This window comes from Sprattus sprattus, assembly GCF_963457725.1.
Source record: "Sprattus sprattus genome assembly, chromosome: 3".
Classification (NCBI taxonomy): domain Eukaryota; kingdom Metazoa; phylum Chordata; class Actinopteri; order Clupeiformes; family Clupeidae; genus Sprattus; species Sprattus sprattus.
Window position 1 is genome coordinate 45,982,594 of NC_137922.1, and position 20,217 is coordinate 46,002,810.

General features: G+C 44.3%; 1 protein-coding gene across 1 annotated transcript in view; it reads right to left on the reverse strand.

Moving 5' to 3' along the window:
- Positions 1 to 7,277: 7,277 nt before the first annotated feature.
- Positions 7,278 to 20,217, reverse strand: part of LOC308362811 (rho GTPase-activating protein 44-like) — a gene marked incomplete at both ends in the record, with an annotated part of 88,366 nt that continues 75,426 nt past the window's right edge. Inside the window, 10 exons of the mRNA XM_080835535.1 lie at positions 7,278 to 7,444; positions 10,289 to 10,657; positions 11,105 to 11,217; positions 11,955 to 12,472; positions 12,566 to 12,734; positions 14,437 to 14,613; positions 15,125 to 15,142; positions 16,929 to 17,109; positions 17,430 to 17,521; positions 19,509 to 19,622. Of these exons, the coding sequence (XP_080691661.1) occupies positions 7,278 to 7,444; positions 10,289 to 10,657; positions 11,105 to 11,217; positions 11,955 to 12,472; positions 12,566 to 12,734; positions 14,437 to 14,613; positions 15,125 to 15,142; positions 16,929 to 17,109; positions 17,430 to 17,521; positions 19,509 to 19,622 (1,918 nt within the window). The remainder of the gene's footprint in view (positions 7,445 to 10,288; positions 10,658 to 11,104; positions 11,218 to 11,954; positions 12,473 to 12,565; positions 12,735 to 14,436; positions 14,614 to 15,124; positions 15,143 to 16,928; positions 17,110 to 17,429; positions 17,522 to 19,508; positions 19,623 to 20,217) is intronic.

Below are 20,217 nucleotides of genomic sequence, written 5' to 3' on the forward strand. Positions count from 1 at the left end.
ATGATAAGGGGATGGTGATTCAGTGATCTCCATTGGGTCATGGTGTGGCAAGATTCACTCCGGGGGTTTTGGGCCACAAAGACATTCTAGGGCCATTAGGATATGGCCTTTGTCTTTGCGAGAGGTGTCACAGGTTTGTTCACACCAACTCATCAATATGCATTTGTAGGGGCACAGATTTAGGAATGGCACAGGACACTCTGAAATCATACATATGTGGTAGTGAAACAAGACATACTTTCTGAATGCTAAACTAACATGTGTTTAGCTAACACCTATGTTTACAAGGCTCAGAAATAAGTTTTTGTACAAAGTCTGAGCACCTCTGAAACAAGGTTTTTCCAAGGGTATGTTTACATTTGATTTAAATTAAACTTTTCTTTACTACATTCCTTTTACTTACAGGATATTATTGCTGAGGTCTTCTAGAATAGAATCATATATTCCATTTGTGCATCAATGTTTTAAGTTAATTAAAATGTACAAAAACATCAAGGCATGTCAGATAACTTAGAAAAGTCTAAATGGCCTTGGACCTTAGTATGTTAACCTGTACCGTCTAATGATTTGTGGTTCGCTTAACTGAAAATGTGTTATAAGAGTTGAAAAAATTATTTCTGTGCGCTGTCTCTGTCTTCTTTCTTCGCCTTGCTCTGCTGCCATGTCAACGTTTTCAGACTCAATGGAAATGCGCTTCCTGGTTAAGACGTGCTTTTATGAGGAGGAGAATTAGCCCGCAAATCAGGGACATGCACTCGCCAGGCAGTTTAGTAAATACCTCGCAATACATCATTAGGCGCACTTACCTTCTCTCCTCCCATTAAATTGCGCTCCATGCCCACGTTCCACCCAGGTTTCCACCCACATTTCCGTGCCCTCCCCTGTTCACACCCACAGGCGTTAATATGCGCTGCGCCCCCTTAGTAAATACCGTTTTATGTTTACGACCGCTGTTTTACGCCAGAAATGGGCGCAATCCTGTTAGTAAATCAGACCCTGAAGTGTGGGCAGAGGACTTCCATCATTCCATGTTTTTTTATCAAGCTCTGTGTGTAACTGAAACAGAATCTACTGTGTCATAATTGAGATTGTCTATTGTTTTTCCTTTGGGCACTAATCAGTTTTATGAGCCCTTGGATGTCATAAAATAAAGTCTGCCCATAAATGAATGTATTATGAATATTTTTACATTTAGTCATTTAGCAGATGCTATTTTCCGAAGTGACATACAAAGGAGAGAACAATAGAGCAATGAGCAATAGAGACCTAGTGTAACAATACATACTACTTTGCATAAGATAAAACAAAGTGCAGGACTGTAAGTGCAAGTTAAGTACTAGTCAAATGAGATAGCATTAGAGGAAAGATAAGGAGAGGTTGAGGAAGAGGGAGGAAGTGCAAATTAGGAAAGGAGGTGATCTCTAAAGAGTTGAGTCTTCAAGCGCTTCTTAAAGGTGGAGAGGGACGCCCCTGCTCTGGTAGTGCTTGGCAGCTTGTTTCACCAACGTGGAACTATTACTTTTCCAACTTCTTTGATGGGATTATAGGAACAGTACTACATTCAGTTAAATCTGGAAATTGCACATTCCAAGGTAAATCAAATGAATACAGCTTGTATCTTTTGCAAAAAGTGATCCTATCTTGACCCCTCCCAAAGGGGGTGTTAAGGGAGGACTGATAAAGACATTTAAAGACAATTCTTAAATAATTGACTGAATTTGAAACAAATAAATATGGATGTTCCAACATTCTGAGGCCAGTATTTTAGGATTGAGGAAGTTGTTTTGTGACATTTCTTTTTGACCATGGCAACATATTTGTGACATGAACAAATGACAAAAAAGCTTATTGTGCACTGTTTTGCTGGGCATGCAGTGACAAGTTCTCTGGATATTACTCATTTCTGTTATCAGTACATGTGAATACCCGTCAAGCTACATTTTAAAGATTAAGTTGGTTATGGTTTAAAGTTTTATGGTTTATGGTTCAATGTAGCTTTTGTCCCCAAACATCTACCATACACCAAATAGTATGGGATTGAACAGACTCCAAATGCACACTCAAGATCAAGATGAAGAGCTTCAGGTTCCTGATTGATTACAAATGCAGTTTCTAATGGATACCATGTTCTGATGAGGACTGTTTGTCTTTAAGCACAGCACACAGAGTGCCTTGGAAGAGAGGGGCAAAGAAGGCGTACCCCTCTATCATTGTACCTGACTCAAGCCAGAAAACAAACAAGTAAACAGCCTTTCTTTCATTCCGGGCCCTTTCACCGAATCCATGTGGACAACAAGGGATAGAGAAAAACATTCTAGAGTTAATTTGGTTTGGTATGGCTGTATTTTGTGTGTGTGTGTAAAAATGAACCAACAAATAACATGCATGCACCACAGTTAGATGTTCCAGATGAATCCCTCAGGCTTGGATGGTCTTTTATTCTAGATCCAAAAGTGTGAGACCCATTGACCCATTATCTGCACTGCCTGAAGAAAGGTGAGAGGTTGATGAGAAAGCCCAGTCATGCTGTTGGAGGAATGGTTGTCATGCTGTCTCTGTTAATGATTTAACAGAGAAAATAAAACAATGTCCAGATTTTAGGGGGATCTAATTCTTTGTCAAGCACCTTGACTAGCGAATGAGAGACCATAAAGATTACATCATTCCATAGAGTTGTGCAAAACAATCAAGAACAGCATTATGTAACATCTTTAACTCATAAACTGTGATGAGTATTTTAATGTAAAATCAGGGTGATACAGAAGTTGTGGTGTGAGCGCATATCAACAATAAAATGCCAATATCACAGTGAGTTCCCCACATCCACGCACTACAGGAGATTATCCAACAATATTTCCCTTTCTTTTTTGAATAGTCATACCAACAGACACACAAATTCCCCACCAACCAAATCAAATGGCCACCACTGCATAAACAGTTACATTCCGTCACAACACTTTCTGTTCATTAGCTTTCAAAAGGGCATGCTTCAAATATATAAATTCTGGGACGAGGTTTGTGAGACCTCTAGCAGCCAATAAGTCTGTACAGTACAAAGCACTGACACCTCATAACATTTAAGACGATCCCTCTTTACAAGACGTTTTCCATGGAGCGGCTAATACCGGAATGGATTGGGCCATGATCCCCAGGCTCTCCAGACCTGAGGTGCGCTCAAGTTTAGCAAACATTTGAGGCTAACAGGCTTTTTTGGAACTTTTAAATTTGAACGCTCATGTACAAATATTACAAATTGTTTGTTTTATACTGAAACCCTTGGTCCAGTGTTTGTTTGCCGAGGACTGCCTCCTCAGACTGCTTGTGTGTGTTTGCAAAGGATGCAGGGAACCCCAAGCAAATGTATAAACAAGTTTGAAGATGTTGGTGAACATTTGCCTTTGTTTGCTTGTTTGAATGCACCTCAGGTCAAGGGGGTATTCCAAGTAAGTGGTTTAGTGACAAACACGCATATATGAACTCAGAGTAAGTGGTAAACCTCTTATAGAAGAGTCTGATGGCTTCATTCTCCTAGCAAAACAAAGTCATAGGGATCTTCTGTTAGGAGGTTTACCGCTTATTTTGGGTTAAGTTACCCAGGTTTGTCACTAGACCATGTACTTGATATTTCCCCAGGATCAGATCCGTTTTCAGTCAGCCACTACCAGGTTTCTGCACAGACAAAATGGGTCCGAACAAATACTGTACAAAATCGCCCAGTGGCTCCCAGAATATCCAAACATTATCAAACAATCTTTAGAAATGTTTTTTTTTTCTTCTTCAATTTCATTTAAACTCTTGACAAAAAAAGTTTTTCCAAATTGTGTTTTTTTTTTCTCCATTCAGCAGTACAACAAGTTATAGCTCAGTAACGAGCAGAATTTACGAAATTACAAAAGAATTTCAGACAGCTGGTCCACATGACATACAACAATTCGACTTTCGATTTTCAAAAAAAGAAAAAAAGAAAAATGCACTTTCCTTACAGTCTGTCTATTCACATCAAACCTGATCTCTTATTGCTAAAGTGTAACAGCAAAGCCTACATACAGTCCCAGATAACTACTGACTGTGGAGAGGACCTCTGCTGGACCTAACCTAAGTCTGACCTAAGTCTGTACTGGATCTCGCCTAAGCCTGACCTTAGTCTGGCCTCGATCTAGCCTAAGTCTGACCCAAGTCTGTGCTGGACCTCGCCTAAGCCTGACCTTAGTCTGGTCTCGATCTAGCCTAAGTCTGGCCTGAATGTAGTTCTTATGTGGAGTAGCTCCATGCCAGACTCGGGTCAGAACCAGTGAGACTGTCAGCAGCCATCTTAGCATTACAAATGGAAAACGCTTTTGTTGTTGTTGTGGTTGTTGTCATTTCTTGTTGCCGTTTGTTTTTTGAATTTCACCCTCATCCTGATCGTCTTCATTTCCTTCTTTTCTGTCTGTCTGTCTGTACTAAAGGTGCAGTATGTGAGCAGAAGCAAGCTGACTGTTAAATCGCCTCAGCTAAGCAGAAGGGTGTTCTAAGTATGCAAGTAGTGCTGGATAGGTTGTTAGCTGAGGGGTTGCTAGACTATGATATGCTTTTTGTTGTTTGTTTGTTTATTTATTTTTCTTGGCAAACATGAGAATCTCTGTGACACGTTGACACGTATAGCGTTTTCTAATGTGCCACATTGAGTGTCAATACATATATTTATTTATCAGTACAGAGAAATAAAATATGACATAGCTTCCATGCACATACTCACACACACACACGCTCACACACACACACACACACAAACACACACATGTGATACAGCACAGTCCATTGAGTTGTGCCATGAAATCATTTCCATAAATACAAGTTGTCTTACCTCAATACTTATTGATAAACTGCATGGTATGCCTAGTTGTAGAAAACTAGCGCTCACCATGCTCAAGCCTACCCGGTGACATTGAAAACGTTGTGCTCAGGACTGTAAGAGGCAGTAAAAATGCACACCACCATATCAATATATAGATCCATATAATAGATATTTTTTTCTCTTTATAAATAGCTTGTCTTTTTTCCTTCACATCTGTATATACACATACATTGAGATTTTTTGTATTTACAAGGTTTCCTCACACTGTATATTTATGTACATTGTGGAGAATGGCGTATTGAGGAAGCAAGCACATCAGTGAGCATCTTTTTATCAACACAGTTCTTCTTCCTTGGAGCCGTGATTTCTGAAGGGGAGGGTGGACATTGGTGATTATGATTAGTACAGTACGCACACTGTGTGAAAAGAAACTCAAATCATGTGGTGAGATTGGCAACATTAGTATTTCAGATCTGAATCAGTGTTATATGTTCTACTTTAGAAGGTCAACTTTTAATCCTCCTTGAAGAAAAAGGCCTTAGACCATTCTTAGTCCGTAGTGCAGCTGGTCACATTTAAATCCTCCTAAAAAAAAAAGGCCTCAGACCATTCCAAGTCCTTACTGCATCTGATGACATATTTGCTCATCTCCTATCAAAAGGTGCACCTGATGTTCAGCAAACAAGAACTGACATCACAGTATGACAGCATTAAGGTCCAAACCCGATTCTGACTATCTACCTTCACCTGCTGGGGGAGCAGTGCACCATTGTCCTATTTTATTCAAACCTGGGTAAGATTTAAGTTTTTTTTTTTTCTCAACGTTTACTAAATGGACCAACATGTCCCTGGTTCAAACCTCCCTTTGTTCGCTTAGATAATTACTATTTATTAATTGTCCTCCTTTGCTAATACATGGTTCATAAAAGGTGGAGTCTGTGTTTCTGGCTAAAGGTTGAGTCTGTGATTCTGACAAAAGGTTGTTGACATTTCAGCTCAACAGGCAATCAAATTACACCTGTCCAAAAGTGTTGATTGGCTGGAATAGTGTATGGATCGGTCTGATCTACAGAGACAAAAAATTGCAGACTACACCTTTAAGCAAAGTGATTTTATCTCAGCAGTCACTAAATGGACAGAGGACATTTCCCTTTTTCAAAATTCACACACACACCTGTTGGCAGGTGAGGTGTAGCTACTGCCGTGTACTGTATGTATGTCTTAGTCACAAGTGTGGTCATAGGGCCTTTACCATCTACACTGAATCAGCCATCGGCTCCTTCACGAACAGCAGGAGTCTGTGGTAGTACACACACACACGCACACACGCTCTCACACACACACACATACATACATACATACATACATACATACATACATACATACATACATACATACATACATACATACATACATACATACATACATACATACATACATACATACATACATACATACATACATACATACATACATACATACATACATACATACATACATACAGTACATACATACATACATACAGTAAAACAAACATGCACACAGACACGCACACAAACTGCTAATACTCGACCATTTCCAACACCGAAATTGTTCATCTTTTCCCTACAGTACATCTTTACCCTCCCTATTCAAACACATCTCTTTGTATTTACTTAATACATTTTACTTAAATGTTTAACCCAGTTTCGAAAATAAAGTCATGTTGCTCCTATTTTTTCCCTATATATTTTTTTAAGTGTGTAATTTTGTGGTTGTATCATAAACTATTTGTTTTGTGGAAATTCTTAGAATTTATGCATTACCTGACATACCCACTACTTCACTGGACAATGAGCGATGGAAAGTTGTTCTGATTGGCCAACTACTGAGAGCAGAAACCCGATTGGATAGAACAGATGCCATGTTAATTGTGACCTCACCGACACCATGCAGGGAAATCAGATTAGCTGTCGTGAAAGAGATGTAACGATGCCTTAAGTGTCTTTTATTTCATTTCTCTGCAGCTCTGCTCTGTCCTCGTAGGTGATTAAAGGCAAAATATGTAAGGCAAAGAAAAAGATAAAGACACAAACAACAGATAAAATAACAACATTAAAAAACTTGTTACGATGTTTAAAAAAAAGAACTGACTTTGTGTCCTCTGTTGATGCATCACGGTTGTATTCTGCCAGTGGTACTTCTGGTTTCTGTACACTGTTTTCATATTGATTTTATATACTGTTTATTGACAATGTCATGTCGTAGTCTGTAGGGAAAGCTAGTATGAAGGGCTATTTTGGGCACTACAGGCCTCCGTAGTTGCAGTAGATGACGCAATCCAATCCTGTGCAGGTGGAGAACATGGGTTGGGTGTATAGCATCCAGGAGTGGTGGAGGTGGTGTTGGTGTATGCGGTTGCAGTGGAGGTGGTCTGGGATTGGGTGAGGGTGTCGTGATGTCATAAAGCCGTGCTCTCCGATTCCTCCTCTGGCTCCGCCCTGCCCGAGGCCTCCAGCGCCACGGCCGCCATGACCACAGAGTGCCTGTGGAGGGCGCCATACGCCACCTCCAGAATGCCGTCCAGCTCCACGTTGATGGAGGGAATGTCCAGGTTGCAGAAAGATTCTGACCGGGGGGGCAGTGGATAAGTGAGGGAGGGGTCAGAAAAGAAGGAGGAGTGGATGGCAAAAGAGAGATGTAAGAGAAGAATGAATTTAAGAGATAGCATTGATGAAACAAGAGAAGAAAAAGCAAAGAAAAAGAGGTAAATATGTCATTATGCATTATGCATTATGCATTATGCAATGTCATTATGCAAACTTGACTCTTTGATATGGGGAGCAGGTGCACTGACCAATGTTTAACATACAATTATAGACATTATATCAATGTGGTGTTTCTCCTGGTCGTTGTAGAGGGTACTACCATCAGAATCACAACAATTGTTGGACACATGAGTGTCTGGCGACATACGACTGACGCCACAGCTGTAGTTTTTCTAAACATTTGTCATTTCCACTGACTTGATTTGAAGCAAGTTGTTAATTTCTGAATGACCGTAATGATTGTAGTTCTCTCAAATGACCAGGGAAACAGGGAGAACACTGTAACACAGTGTGGGCCCACAATTCATTGACGGTCAACTGGCAATGAGCAAAGCAACCAGCAGTGAGCTAAGTCTGCAGCGCGTTAACTAACGACAATTGAATAACTTGGCAAAATCATTTTGCAAATTTAATAACGTACGATAGATCCTAAGCGCAAACATAGGTGGGTCAGCACAATGTTTCCGCACACCACACACAATAGCTTTAGTTCATGCGCGTCGGACTTCGCTCTCCGCTTTGCTCGTTGCCCGTCAATAAAACTATAGGGCCCTGTTTGTGTGTGTCCCTGAGGACATCTGCATCAGCAGCAGCAACACTGCTGGGGCGAAACATCTGGTGAGAAAAACAACATGTTTTTTCACGATGACATACAACATTTAATCAGCTACCATGACCAGACCAATGCAGCTAAGGAAAGCACTGCCTCACCGTGTAGGACATATGTTTTAAATGCCAAACTAAGGCTAATGTTACAACAATATAACATTAGGCCTGGAGATATCAGGAGGCTCGGTTGGGCTCTGTAGTGCTTCTCATAGCTGCCGCTGATTCTGTTTATGGGAGCTGGGACATACATGGTCATGGTGCCTGGGATCGTTGCAGAGGGTCCGTTGTTGGAGGGCAAGCACAGGCAGGGGCAACAGGGTGCTGATTGACTGGTGGTGGGAGGGGGGGCAAAAGCTGGGCGGGGGGGTGGGGGTCGGGGGCAGAGGGCAGATTGATCACAGGCCCAAGACTTGCACTATGTTCAAGGGGTCAGAGCTGTGGGGTAACTTGGGGTAGGGGGTGACGCAGAAGTCTGTCAGTTCATGTTGAGTGCTTTGAAATTCCTAACAGTGCTGGTTTATGAACACTCTTTCCCGAAGTGTGTGTGTGTGTGTGTATGTATATATGTGTGTGTGTGTGTGTGTGTGTGTGTGTGTGTTTGCTTGAACACTTGCACATGGCCTCTTCGATCAGACTGGTCCACAAAGCCATGCATTGCTTCAGCCTCTCAGCCCTCCATGCACAGGTGGAACAGGACGGTTAGTGGTGGACCATACACACACAGCGGTGTCAAACTTACATACATATGTATACTCATATATACGTATACATACATACATAAATACATATATACTCATATATACATATGCGGATCCGTGTGAACAGGTATATGCACGTTTACGGAACGGAGAGCCAGACCAGGAGTTATTAGCGTGAATGCTTGGATGGTGGCTGGGAAGGGTCAAGCTTTAGTGTACATTCGAAGCCTGCTTACCCCTCACTCACTGCCTCACACTGAACCAATGACTGGCCTCAAACCGCTGCAGGTAAACAATAACAAGAGGAGTCGACAAAGAGAATATTGAGTTTTGGAAACATTTGGAAAATTGCCTAAATTACCATATTAAGTCCAATAACCATAAACAACTAATCATATTTGAACTCAATTGAAATTTCCATGTGAGAAAAATGTAGTTATCATGAAGAGAACAATAAGATCTTAAAACGTTAAGCACACATGTTTGTAACTGCAGAGACATTTGTAATATGGTGGCAGGATAGCCTCGGTAAGATGTATCTGGCTTTTTCATTTTCAGAAATGAAAGTGAAAGTGATTCAAAGGACAAAGAGAGAAAGAGGGAGGCAGACGGAGAAGGACAGGAAGAGCAAGAAGAGAGAGAGAAGGAGCGAAAGAGAGAGAGAGAGAGAGAGAAACAGCAATCATCTCTGGTATGAACCTGACCCTGATCTAGCCTGTATCATGGCCAAATCATTCACAGAGCCTCAACTCAACACCTACCTACTCACTAAAACAATGCATCACTTTTTCTCCTTCAGAATCAGTGGTGATCTGCATCCTTACCAGTGGACATGCTATCTACATCCCAAACCAGTGGACATGCTATCTGCATCCATCCATACAACCATATAACTATACATACATATGTACATACATACATACATACATACATACATACATACATACATACATACATACATACATACATACATACATACATACATACATACATACATATTTTGCATACATACATAGATATTTTGCATACATACATACATACATACATACATACATACATACATACATACACAATTACATACATAATTACATACATACATACATACATACATACATACATACATACACACATACATACATACTGTATATACAATCTGGGAGGTGAACAGCATCCTTACCAGTGGGCATGCTATCTGCCTCCTTACCAGTGGGCATGCTATCTGCCTCCTTACCAGTGGGCATGCTATCTGCATCCATCCATACATCCATAAACATTCTGAATACATACATACATACATAATGTACTGTATATACATGTGATGTGAGCTGCATCCTTACCGGTTGACATGCTCTCTCCAGGGGACAGCCCCTCCAGCAGGCCGCCGTGCTCCAGGGGCAGGGGGGAGGAGCCCGGGGTGCTAGGGGGCTGCGGTGGGGGCAGGCTGGGCCGCTGGCGAGGTTTGGGTGCAGGCCGGGCCTTGGGCAGGGTGCCGGTGGCGCTGGTGGAGAAGGAGGGGGGCGTGGTGGCCTGCGACTGGCACTGGCTGGGCGAGGCGATGGTGGCGTAGCCCTGCGGGTAGCTGAAGCTGTAGGGGGACGGCGTGCTCGGCGGGGTCGGGGACAGGCTGATGGGCGAGGGCTGGCCGGTGGACTGGTCGGACGGAGGGTAGGAGCCTCTAGGGGGGATGGGGGCCAGCTTCTTAGAGACTGGAGCAGGACGAAGAGAGATTTAATAGAATACAATATAATATAATAAAAGGCAAATGCACTCACACACTCACTATCTCTCTCTCTCTCTCACACACACACACACACACACACACACACACACACACACACACTCACTCACTCACTCACTCACTCACTCACTCACTCACTCTCCACTCACTCACTCACTCACTCACTCACTCACTCACTCACTCACTCAGTCACACACAGACAAGGACACTCAATCACACACACACACACTGATTGTCCAGGAATTCATCTCACTGATGCACATAGTTAACTGTTAAGCTTTCCTCAAATACTACATAGATGTGTTATCCACAGTCTGTACAGAAGGGGAGATCAGCAGTGTCTTATATTTAGCATACAGCTACAATGACATGCATGCACATCAGTAAACAGTGTCTTTAACTCATACACACATACCTTTCCGTAGAGTGTGAGGACTCTGGTCAGTGCACAGCGAGTGTCCACTAGATGGTGCTGACTGCATGGCTTTCTGGCCAATCACAGGGGAGAGTTCCTTGTTCTTCAAAGTACTGATGAAAAAGAGGCAATTAGCCAGTGAACTCACAGACACACATACTCACAAACACAGTATATACTTACTCGCTCCATCACTCAACATCTTCCCCATAGGCTCCTCACTGAACCATTAAAAAAGTCATGTGCGGAAGCACAGCTGCAGCCATTCCACGATGACAAATACATGAATCAATATACAATAAACATCCCCATGAAGGATTACCATATAGTCCTGTCATTAGATGATAACAGCCAAAGGGGGCAGTACAAGAAAACAAACTTTCTTAATTTGCAACAGAAGAGCGAGCAGCTGCCCATGGGGTGGGCCAGGCCTGTGTGTGGGTGTTACTCTGGCATAAGCTTTCACTGGTAATGGATGTGCTCCAGGAGCGATGGTTTCACAAAATGGAAAATATGACTTTGAAAATTGATTTGCAAATGAAAATAAGACAGTGATGTTGACAAATTAAGGTCACATGACTTTTAGAATGAGTAGATGCTGTATTGACACTACAAAGGTATGTGTGTTTGACACTACTGAGAAAGCCCTTCTTGGTCTTCTTCTTTTTGTTTCTCCCTCTCTTTCCCTCTTTCTCTCTCTCTCTCTCTCTCTCTCTCTCTCTCTCTCTCTTCTGTCTATATGTTGACCTTTCAGACCCCTGACACAGACAAGTCTCTGTCTGTCGCGATGATATTTTTAATCGGGCGCAACCCAAGACAGCCTCGGGCAGCGCGTCCAGTGTGCATTTACCTAGTCAGCCGGGGTCCTCGCTCGCGCCCGCAGATACAGGCGGCCCACGGAGGCGGGGCGGACTGGGAGAGGAGGGGGCCGAGGGGGGGGTCGAGGCGGCAGAGCGGGGGCTTGGTGTAGAGGGGGGGCGGGGGCGGAGGGATGGGGGCGTTAGCTTCGGAGGGGAACGGGCCACAGGCGGGGGGGACGGGGCTGGAGGTGGGGGTGAGCGGGGCGAGGGACACATGCGCCGCGTGCTCACACAGAGACATCTGCCTGGGCAGCAGCAGCAGGGAGCTGGGCTTGGGGTTGGAGTTGATGTCCAGCGAGGGGGAGCGCGCGGATGACGAGACATGGGGGTGCGGGGACGGAGACAAGGACGGGCACGGGGACAGGGAAGGACACGGAGACGGCGGCAAGGGCGGGGGGCTGTAGCCAGACCAGCGCGGAGGTGGGGAGGGGCCTGGGGCCACTGACTCGGGGCCAGGGGCCGCAGGACGAGAGCAGGCTGAGGACCTGGAGTGGTGGTGGTGGTGGTGGTGATGGTGGTGGGGGTGCTGGGGGTGTAAGTGGTGTTGGTGTTGGTGGTAGTGCGAGGAGAGGTGTGAGTGGTGAGAGTGCGAGTAGCAGGAGAAGGAGGAGGAAGAGGAGGGTGTGAAAGGGGAGGGAGAAGGGGAGGAGGAGGAGGAGGAGGAAGAGTAGGCAGAGTAGGGATACGGAGGTGGGGGCCTCTCCTCCTCCGGGGAGGGGTAGATGTAGCAGGAGTCCGACCAATTGTTGGAGGAGGACATGTCGTCGGAGCTGCGGAAACGTCCAGAAGACACACAGAGTGCGACGTAAAATAGATTAAAAAAGAGAGAGAGGGAGAAGGACACAGTTGACCTCAGCTGAGAGAGGAAAGGGGGAGTGTGGGAAACGTAGTTTATTTAGTGAAATAGATAAAGGAGAAGGTGAGAAGGACACAGTTTCACAGCAGGTGGCCGGAAAGAGGGACACCTGGACTAAGAGGGTAAAGGGGGAGTGTGGGAAACGTAGTTTATTTAGTGAAAAAGATAAAGGAGAAGGTGAGAAGGACACAGTTTCACAGTAGGTGGCTGGAAAGAGGGACACCTGGACTAAGAGGGTAAAGGGGGAGTGTGGGAAACGTAGTTTATTTCATGTGAGCATTCTGAGGTGCTTTAAAGGTTATTTAGAGGGTTTTGGGATTACAGCTGTTTGGGATCACGTTAGCATATTAGCACCGGTGAAATCTGTGAGGCTAAACACAGTAGTGTAGGATGGAGGGTGACTTAGTGAGTGACAAAATATGAACAAATAAAAGGAAAAGCGAAAGAAGGAAAAAGTGAAAAAGGTAAACCAGGGTCATGCAAAATGCACCCATAGGACATTGAGTGTCTATGTATATATATATATATATACTGTATACAGTCCTGTGTGCATTGTGTGTGCATTTTATGAATTGTGTTATATAACGCACATGAGCTGTGCTGGCCTGAGGCACTCAGGGGGAGAAAAGCTGTGTTTGTGTTCTCAGGAGGAAGACCATACTGAGTCCATTAACTACAAATGCACATGGCGGGCTGATCAGAAGGATCTACACAAACACACACACACACACACAAACACACACACACACACACACACACACACACACTCAAGACCATGTGATCTGTTGTTAACATCACATATCTGATTCACAGATCTCATTCAAGAGGGTGATTGATGACAAACAGGCAAACCAAATAGTCACAAAGTGAGTTTATAGACTGCAGAGTTAACACTCAAGAGATAACATGATGGACAGAGTACGACATGAACAGAATAGATTACAGGGGGGAATGAAGGTAGAGAGAAAGAGAGGGAGAGCGAGAGAGAGAGAAAGACGGTGAGAGATAGCGAGGGAGAGATAGGAAGAGAGAGAGAGATGTAGAGAGGTAGAGAGAGAGAGGGTGAGAAATAGAGAGAGGAAGAGAGAAAGAGGGTGGGAGATAGAGAGGGGCAAGAAACAGCCACAGAGAAAAAACAAGAAAGAAGCAACGCTGACCCAAAAGCAGAAGCAGACAGTGTATTGTTGTTAATCAGAGTGTGTCTTCAAGAGACACAAGGAAAAACACTATTGTGTGTCATTGTGTGTGTGTGTATCCTTGTGTGCCTGTGTGTGTGGGTATCTGTGTGTTTGTATGTATGTGTGTGTGTGTGTGTGTTTGTGTGTGTCAGTGTGTGTGTGTGTGTGTGTGTGTGTGTGTGTGTGTGTGTGTGTCTGTGTGTGTGTGTGTGTGTGTGTGTGTGTGTGTATGTTTGTGTGTTTATGTGTGTATGTTTGTGTGTGTGTGTGTGTGTATATGTGTGTGTGCGTGTGTGTGTGTGTGATGTATGCGTGTGTGTGTGTTAGTGTGTGTGGGGGCGTGTGTGTCTGGGGTTAGTTATGAGATATAGAATGTCTTGATCAGAGCGAGCCAGGATGGCGGTTTTGTGGGGACCCCTCCTGCCCTCGAGTCCTTACCTGACGCGGTCGCTGCTGCCCCCCGGGGGTGTGGGGGAGGGGGAAGTGTACAGATCCCCGAACTCCTCCCCGGGCAGGCAGGGGCCCTGGAGGCTTGGGGGGGTCGACGATGTCTTCCGTGCCGACGATGAGCCGCGCCGCGCCACCCACGAGGTGTCCATTACCCGCACCCCCATGCTGCTTTACACACACACACATGACCCCGACCAATCACAGAGCGGGAGAGGAGTGGCGGAGCACACACACGGCCAATCGCATGGGGGGAGGAGAGAGGCGGGACACACGTGACCAATGAGAGAGCGAGATCATAGACAGAAGTTAGAGACGGAGTTCCAACCAACACTCAGTATTTAGAAGCTCATAAATGAAATATTGTCATACCTTATATTTTGCAAACATATTATTATGATTTGTATTAATATTATTATTATTATTATTATTGTTATTATTATTATTATTATTATTATTATTATTATTATGTATTATTAAGATCAAGATTATCACGTTTGAGAATATGTCAAATAGAGGTTATATTCACAAAGGCAAATTGCAACAACCACAACCTTTTTTCATGTAATTAATACAGGCCTTTGTGAGACATTACTGAGAATATGGTCAAAGTGAACATCAGTGATGAGAAAACGGTGAGACTTAAATGAGAAAGACAGAGAGGAAAGTGGTACCATACCTCTGGATTTTCCTAATGCTGCCATAGTTCAAACAGAAGAAACTAGTTAGTCTTGGACAGACACATCGATAGAAGAGCCAAGGATAGCACTATACTTTAACTCTCTGTCATAACACTGACATAACCAGGTCTTAGCAGCTGTCATATCCTGTCATAAGAAGTCGTGACAGTCAATGTCCAGTGATATAATCATTATAAGAATTATTGACATGCTTGTGACATGAACAGAGGGTTCAAGTATGAAGTTACCCAAACTTGATGGGTAGAAGGGAAGAAGAGAATAGGAGGACGTTTCCCACTAGACAGAAATGCACCCAAAAATAAATGCGGGCAGGTTAGAGTTGCTTGTATCCACACATGGTAAAGGACGAGATGGACAGCCTTGTGGGGTAGTGTTATCCACATGATAAAGGACGAGGTTGACAGCGTTGTGGGGTAGTTTTGTTATTGCACTCATGTTCCAGTGAATCCTGGGTCACCACTGGACGGATATGGAGTTTGTGGATCACGTTTAGTCAGACAGGACACATGGCTAGCACTTTGATCCTCCTTGAAACGGCTGATTTGTCTTAACACCGACACAGAAACTTCTCTGTTCTGAAAAACCATAGTAGCCAACAAGAATGTCAGGGAACTGTCTGTCTGTCTGCCTGCCTGCCTGTCTGTCTGTCTGTCTGTCTGTCTGCCTGTCTGTCTGCCTGCCTGTCTGCCTGCCTGCCTGCCTGCCTGCCTGCCTGTCTGCCTGCCTGCCTGCCTGTCTGTCTGCCTGTCTGTTTGCCTGTCTGTCTGCCTGCCTGCCTGTCTGTCTGTCTGTCTGTCTGTCTGTCTGTCTGTCTGTCTGTCTGTCTGTCTGTCTGTCTGTCTAATGAGTTCTGAGCTCTATTGATTAAAGTGCAGTGGAGTGGAGTGAGCACAGCCTAGCCTGGCTAATTGGCTGAGATCCACTGAAATCAGAGGGGGGGAGAAGAGAGATTAGACCACAGCCCCAAGAGCAGAGAGAAAGAGAGAGAGAGAGAAAGCAAGCAGAGAGAGAAAGAAAGAGGGAGAGAGAGAGGATGAGAGAGAGAGAGAGAGGGGAGAGAGAGAAAGAAAGAAGAAGGGAGATGTGCTAATCCTTTACCCATTCCCAAGGCAGCTTATTGCAGATAACTTTCATTCTCTCCCTCCCTCTCTATCATTCTTTCATTCCTGCTTCTCATTTGACACATTCTGGATATCACCCTCCCTCTCTGTTCTCTTCCCATTCTCAATAATCTCACAATCTCCCTCAACCTCACTTTCGCTCACACGCTCTTCTCTCGATCTCGCTCTCTCTCTCGCTCTGTCCCTCTGACTGAAGGATGAAGAAACACATATACAGGCAGACAAAGACACAGACACAGACACAGACATAGACATAGACCCCCATATACCACCTAGTCATAGCAGAGGACACAACCCTCAGCACATGACAGTGTCACATGCCATACCACAACGACTAAACTACTAAAGACGGCAAAGTAAGGATGTTTTTGATCAAGCACAGCCATGTTTATAAACTGCATCATGCTCTAATCTGTCTGACCTCACCCATATGCTGCACCAACAGTAGATCTCAGTTCTCAGTTCACTCGGTGCCCCTGGCACATACACACAGCGAAGGGCACTTCCCCCTTGTTCCTGTGTGTGGTGCCAAGAGCAGGAACTCTCTGGTTAAGAGAAGTTACGCTCTAACCGGCTCAATCTCTACAGTGGGAACGTCATTCTTGGCAGAACTTTTCGGAACCTCGCTACCTGGGCTCAGAGTGAACATATAGGCCCTCACCCGTCTTTCTTGTAGAACTCCAGCATCATGTTGTCGGTGGCGACGCTGAGTGGGCGCCGGCTCTGGTCCGACTGCTTGCGTTCGCAGTGGTCCATGTCGGGCGAGGGCATGGAGCTGTAGTTGGCGTTGTGGTTGGTGTGCACAGGGCTGCCGTAGTTACCCGTCACGTTGAACTCGATCTCTGGGGGACGAGAGGGGTCAAGGGTTAGTTCCCAACAACCAAAAGCCAAAAGAAGTTAAATGTGATTTGAGTGTTATGTGTCCATGCTTTTGAGAGTGTGTGTGTGTGTGTGTGTGTGTGTGTGTGTGTGTGTGTGGATTCATGTGTGTGGATTCATGTGTGTGTGCGCGCGTGCGTGTACATGTCTGAGAGAATTTGTGTCACAGCTGCCTGTTTGGATGTCTAAGTTTGTTAATGTGTGTAAAGATGATGTGTTTATTTGCATATATGTGTGTGTGTGTGTGTGTGTGTGTGTGTGTGTGTGTGTGTGCCTTTCTCACCGCCAGGAAAGATCCAGTCTGCATGCTGGATGATGGGCTCCAGAATACTGACTATCTGCAGAGAGACCGTTGTCATCATCTCGGTAATGTTCCTTCAGGAGAACCAGATAACAAACATGGAACAGGGAGAAGAGAACCATTACGCAGCCGCAAACAACAAGAACCTTTAATAAGATAGTTAGAACCAACTCAAGCACTTAGAACTCCTTGGAACTCTAAGAAAAATATACCCAACATTCTTTATTAACAACATACATGTAGTTGCTGAAGAACTTGTAGACCACAGAAATGTTCCCATTTTCATATATTTTCCAAAATTAAACTCTGCCTGACTAACCTGCTGGCTTGTATTTTTGTTTACCCTAACTTTTTTGATAAATATATGTTTTGAAAGATGCTGATACATTACAACTACTCAACCCTTATGTCAGATTTGATTAATTACATATTGATGTTTCCTCCAGTTCTCTTTAATGACCTGCAAGCTGTTTAATTACTTGTAAGCCAGCCCAGAAACGGGCAAAGATGGATGAATGAGCTCAATGTGATTAAAGCCTGTGTGTGTATTAACGGGTGGAGGAGAGAGTGAGACATGTCTGTGTGTGTATTATTGGATGGAGGAGAGAGTAAGACATGTCTGTGTGTGTATTATTGGATGGAGGAGAGAGTAAGACATGTCTGTGTGTGTATTATTGGATGGAGGAGAGAGTAAGACATGTCTGTGTGTGTATTAACGGGTGGAGTAGAGGGTTAGACATGTCTGTGTGTGTATTAACGGGTGGAGAAGAGGGTAAGACATGTCTGTGTGTATTAACGGGTGGAGGAGAGAGTAAGACATGTCTGTGTATTAACGGGTGGAGGAGAGGGTAAGACATGTCTGTGTGTATTAACAGGTGGAGTAGAGGGTGAGACATGTCTGTGTGTGTATTAACGGGTGGAAGAGAGAGGGTGAGACATGTCTGTGTGTGTATTAACGGGTGGAGGAGAGGGTGAGACATGTCTGTGTGTGTATTAACGGGTGGAGTAGAGGGTGAGACATGTCTGTGTGTATTAACAGGTGGAGTTGAGGGTGAGATATGTATGTGTGTGTATTAACGGGTGGAGTAGAGGGTAAGACATGTCTGTGTGTGTATTAACGGGTGGAGTAGAGGGTGAGACATGTCTCTGTGTGTATTAACGGGTGGAGTAGAGGGTGAGACATGTCTCTGTGTGTATTAACAGGTGGAGAAGAGGGTAAGACATGTATGTGTGTGTATTAACGGGTGGAGTAGAGGGTGAGACATGCCTGTGTGTTTATAAACGGGTGGAGTAGAGGGTTAGACACAGTGGTGTAGTGGTCCCTGGAGAAGTGGGTATACTCTTAATTTTGCAATTTTTTTAAATATCCCATACAGCACAGGATAAACGCCCTGTTTTGAGAAGTGGGTATACGCAATGCTGACTGAAAATAAAGTGGGTATACTCCGTATACCTGCGTATACCCTGGACTACACCACTGGTTAGACATGTCTGTGTGTATTAACGGGTGGAGTAGAGGGTTAGACATGTCTGTGTGTGTATTAACGGGTGGAGTAGAGGGTTAGACATGTCTGTGTGTGTATTAACGGGTGGAGTAGAGGGTTAGACATGTCTGTGTGTGTATTAACAGGTGGAGTAGAGGGTTAGACATGTCTGTGTGTGTTCATTAACGGGTGGAGTAGAGGGTTAGACATGTCTGTGTGTATTAACGGGTGGAGTAGAGGGTTAGACATGTCTGTGTGTATTAACGGGTGGAGTAGAGGGTTAGACATGTCTGTGTGTGTATAAACGGGAGGAGGAGAGAGTAAGACATGTCTGTGTGTGTATAAACGGGAGGAGGAGAGAGTAAGACATGTCTGTGTGTGTATAAACGGGAGGAGGAGAGAGTAAGACATGTCTGTGTGTGTATAAACGGGAGGAGGAGAGAGTAAGACATGTCTGTGTGTGTATAAACGGGAGGAGGAGAGAGTAAGACATGTCTGTGTGTGTATAAACGGGAGGAGGAGAGAGTAAGACATGTCTGTGTGTGCATTAACGGGTGGAGGAGAGAGTTAGACATACCCTTCATTGTTATCCCACAGCAGGTTGGGTCCCAGCACGATGGCGATGTTCCCCGGCGTCATCTTATTAGCGTCCTCGTACTCGTCCAGCTTGGCCAGAAACTTGATTAAATACCTGTGGGGGGTTGGGGAGAATAAACCTCAACAATCTGAGTGTAGGAATTCTCACAAGACTTGAAAAAGAAAACAACTATGAAAGTACTGGATTTGATGGGGAAACAACATGTTTACATAGATGGGAAAACAACATGTACTACAAAGATGGGGAAACAACATGTACTATATAGATGGGGAAACAACATGTACTACATAGATGGGGAAACAACAAAGATGGCTTCATATGAAGTCATGTCAGCCTTTGCAGAGGGTGTTAACACCTTCATGCATTTCACATACTGAAGGTATAGAAGACACCAGATGTTTTAAAATGGAGCTCTGAGAGTTACAGCAGTTGGGAATGTGATTTGAGTTTCCTCGACTTAACGCTGAAACGTGACCCACAGCAGTGTTCTACAGGACATTTAGAGATGCTACAACTGTACTCTAACTAACCGTATCATAACCCTATTATGCCCTATTTTATCGGTCATACAAAACACACAGTTAAACACCAGTGTGCTAGACCAGCAGTGCAGTGGGGAGATGAACTAATGTTTGGAAATCAACAGGGACAGAGTGAGAGAGGACAGAGGAGAAGAGTGGGGAGGAGT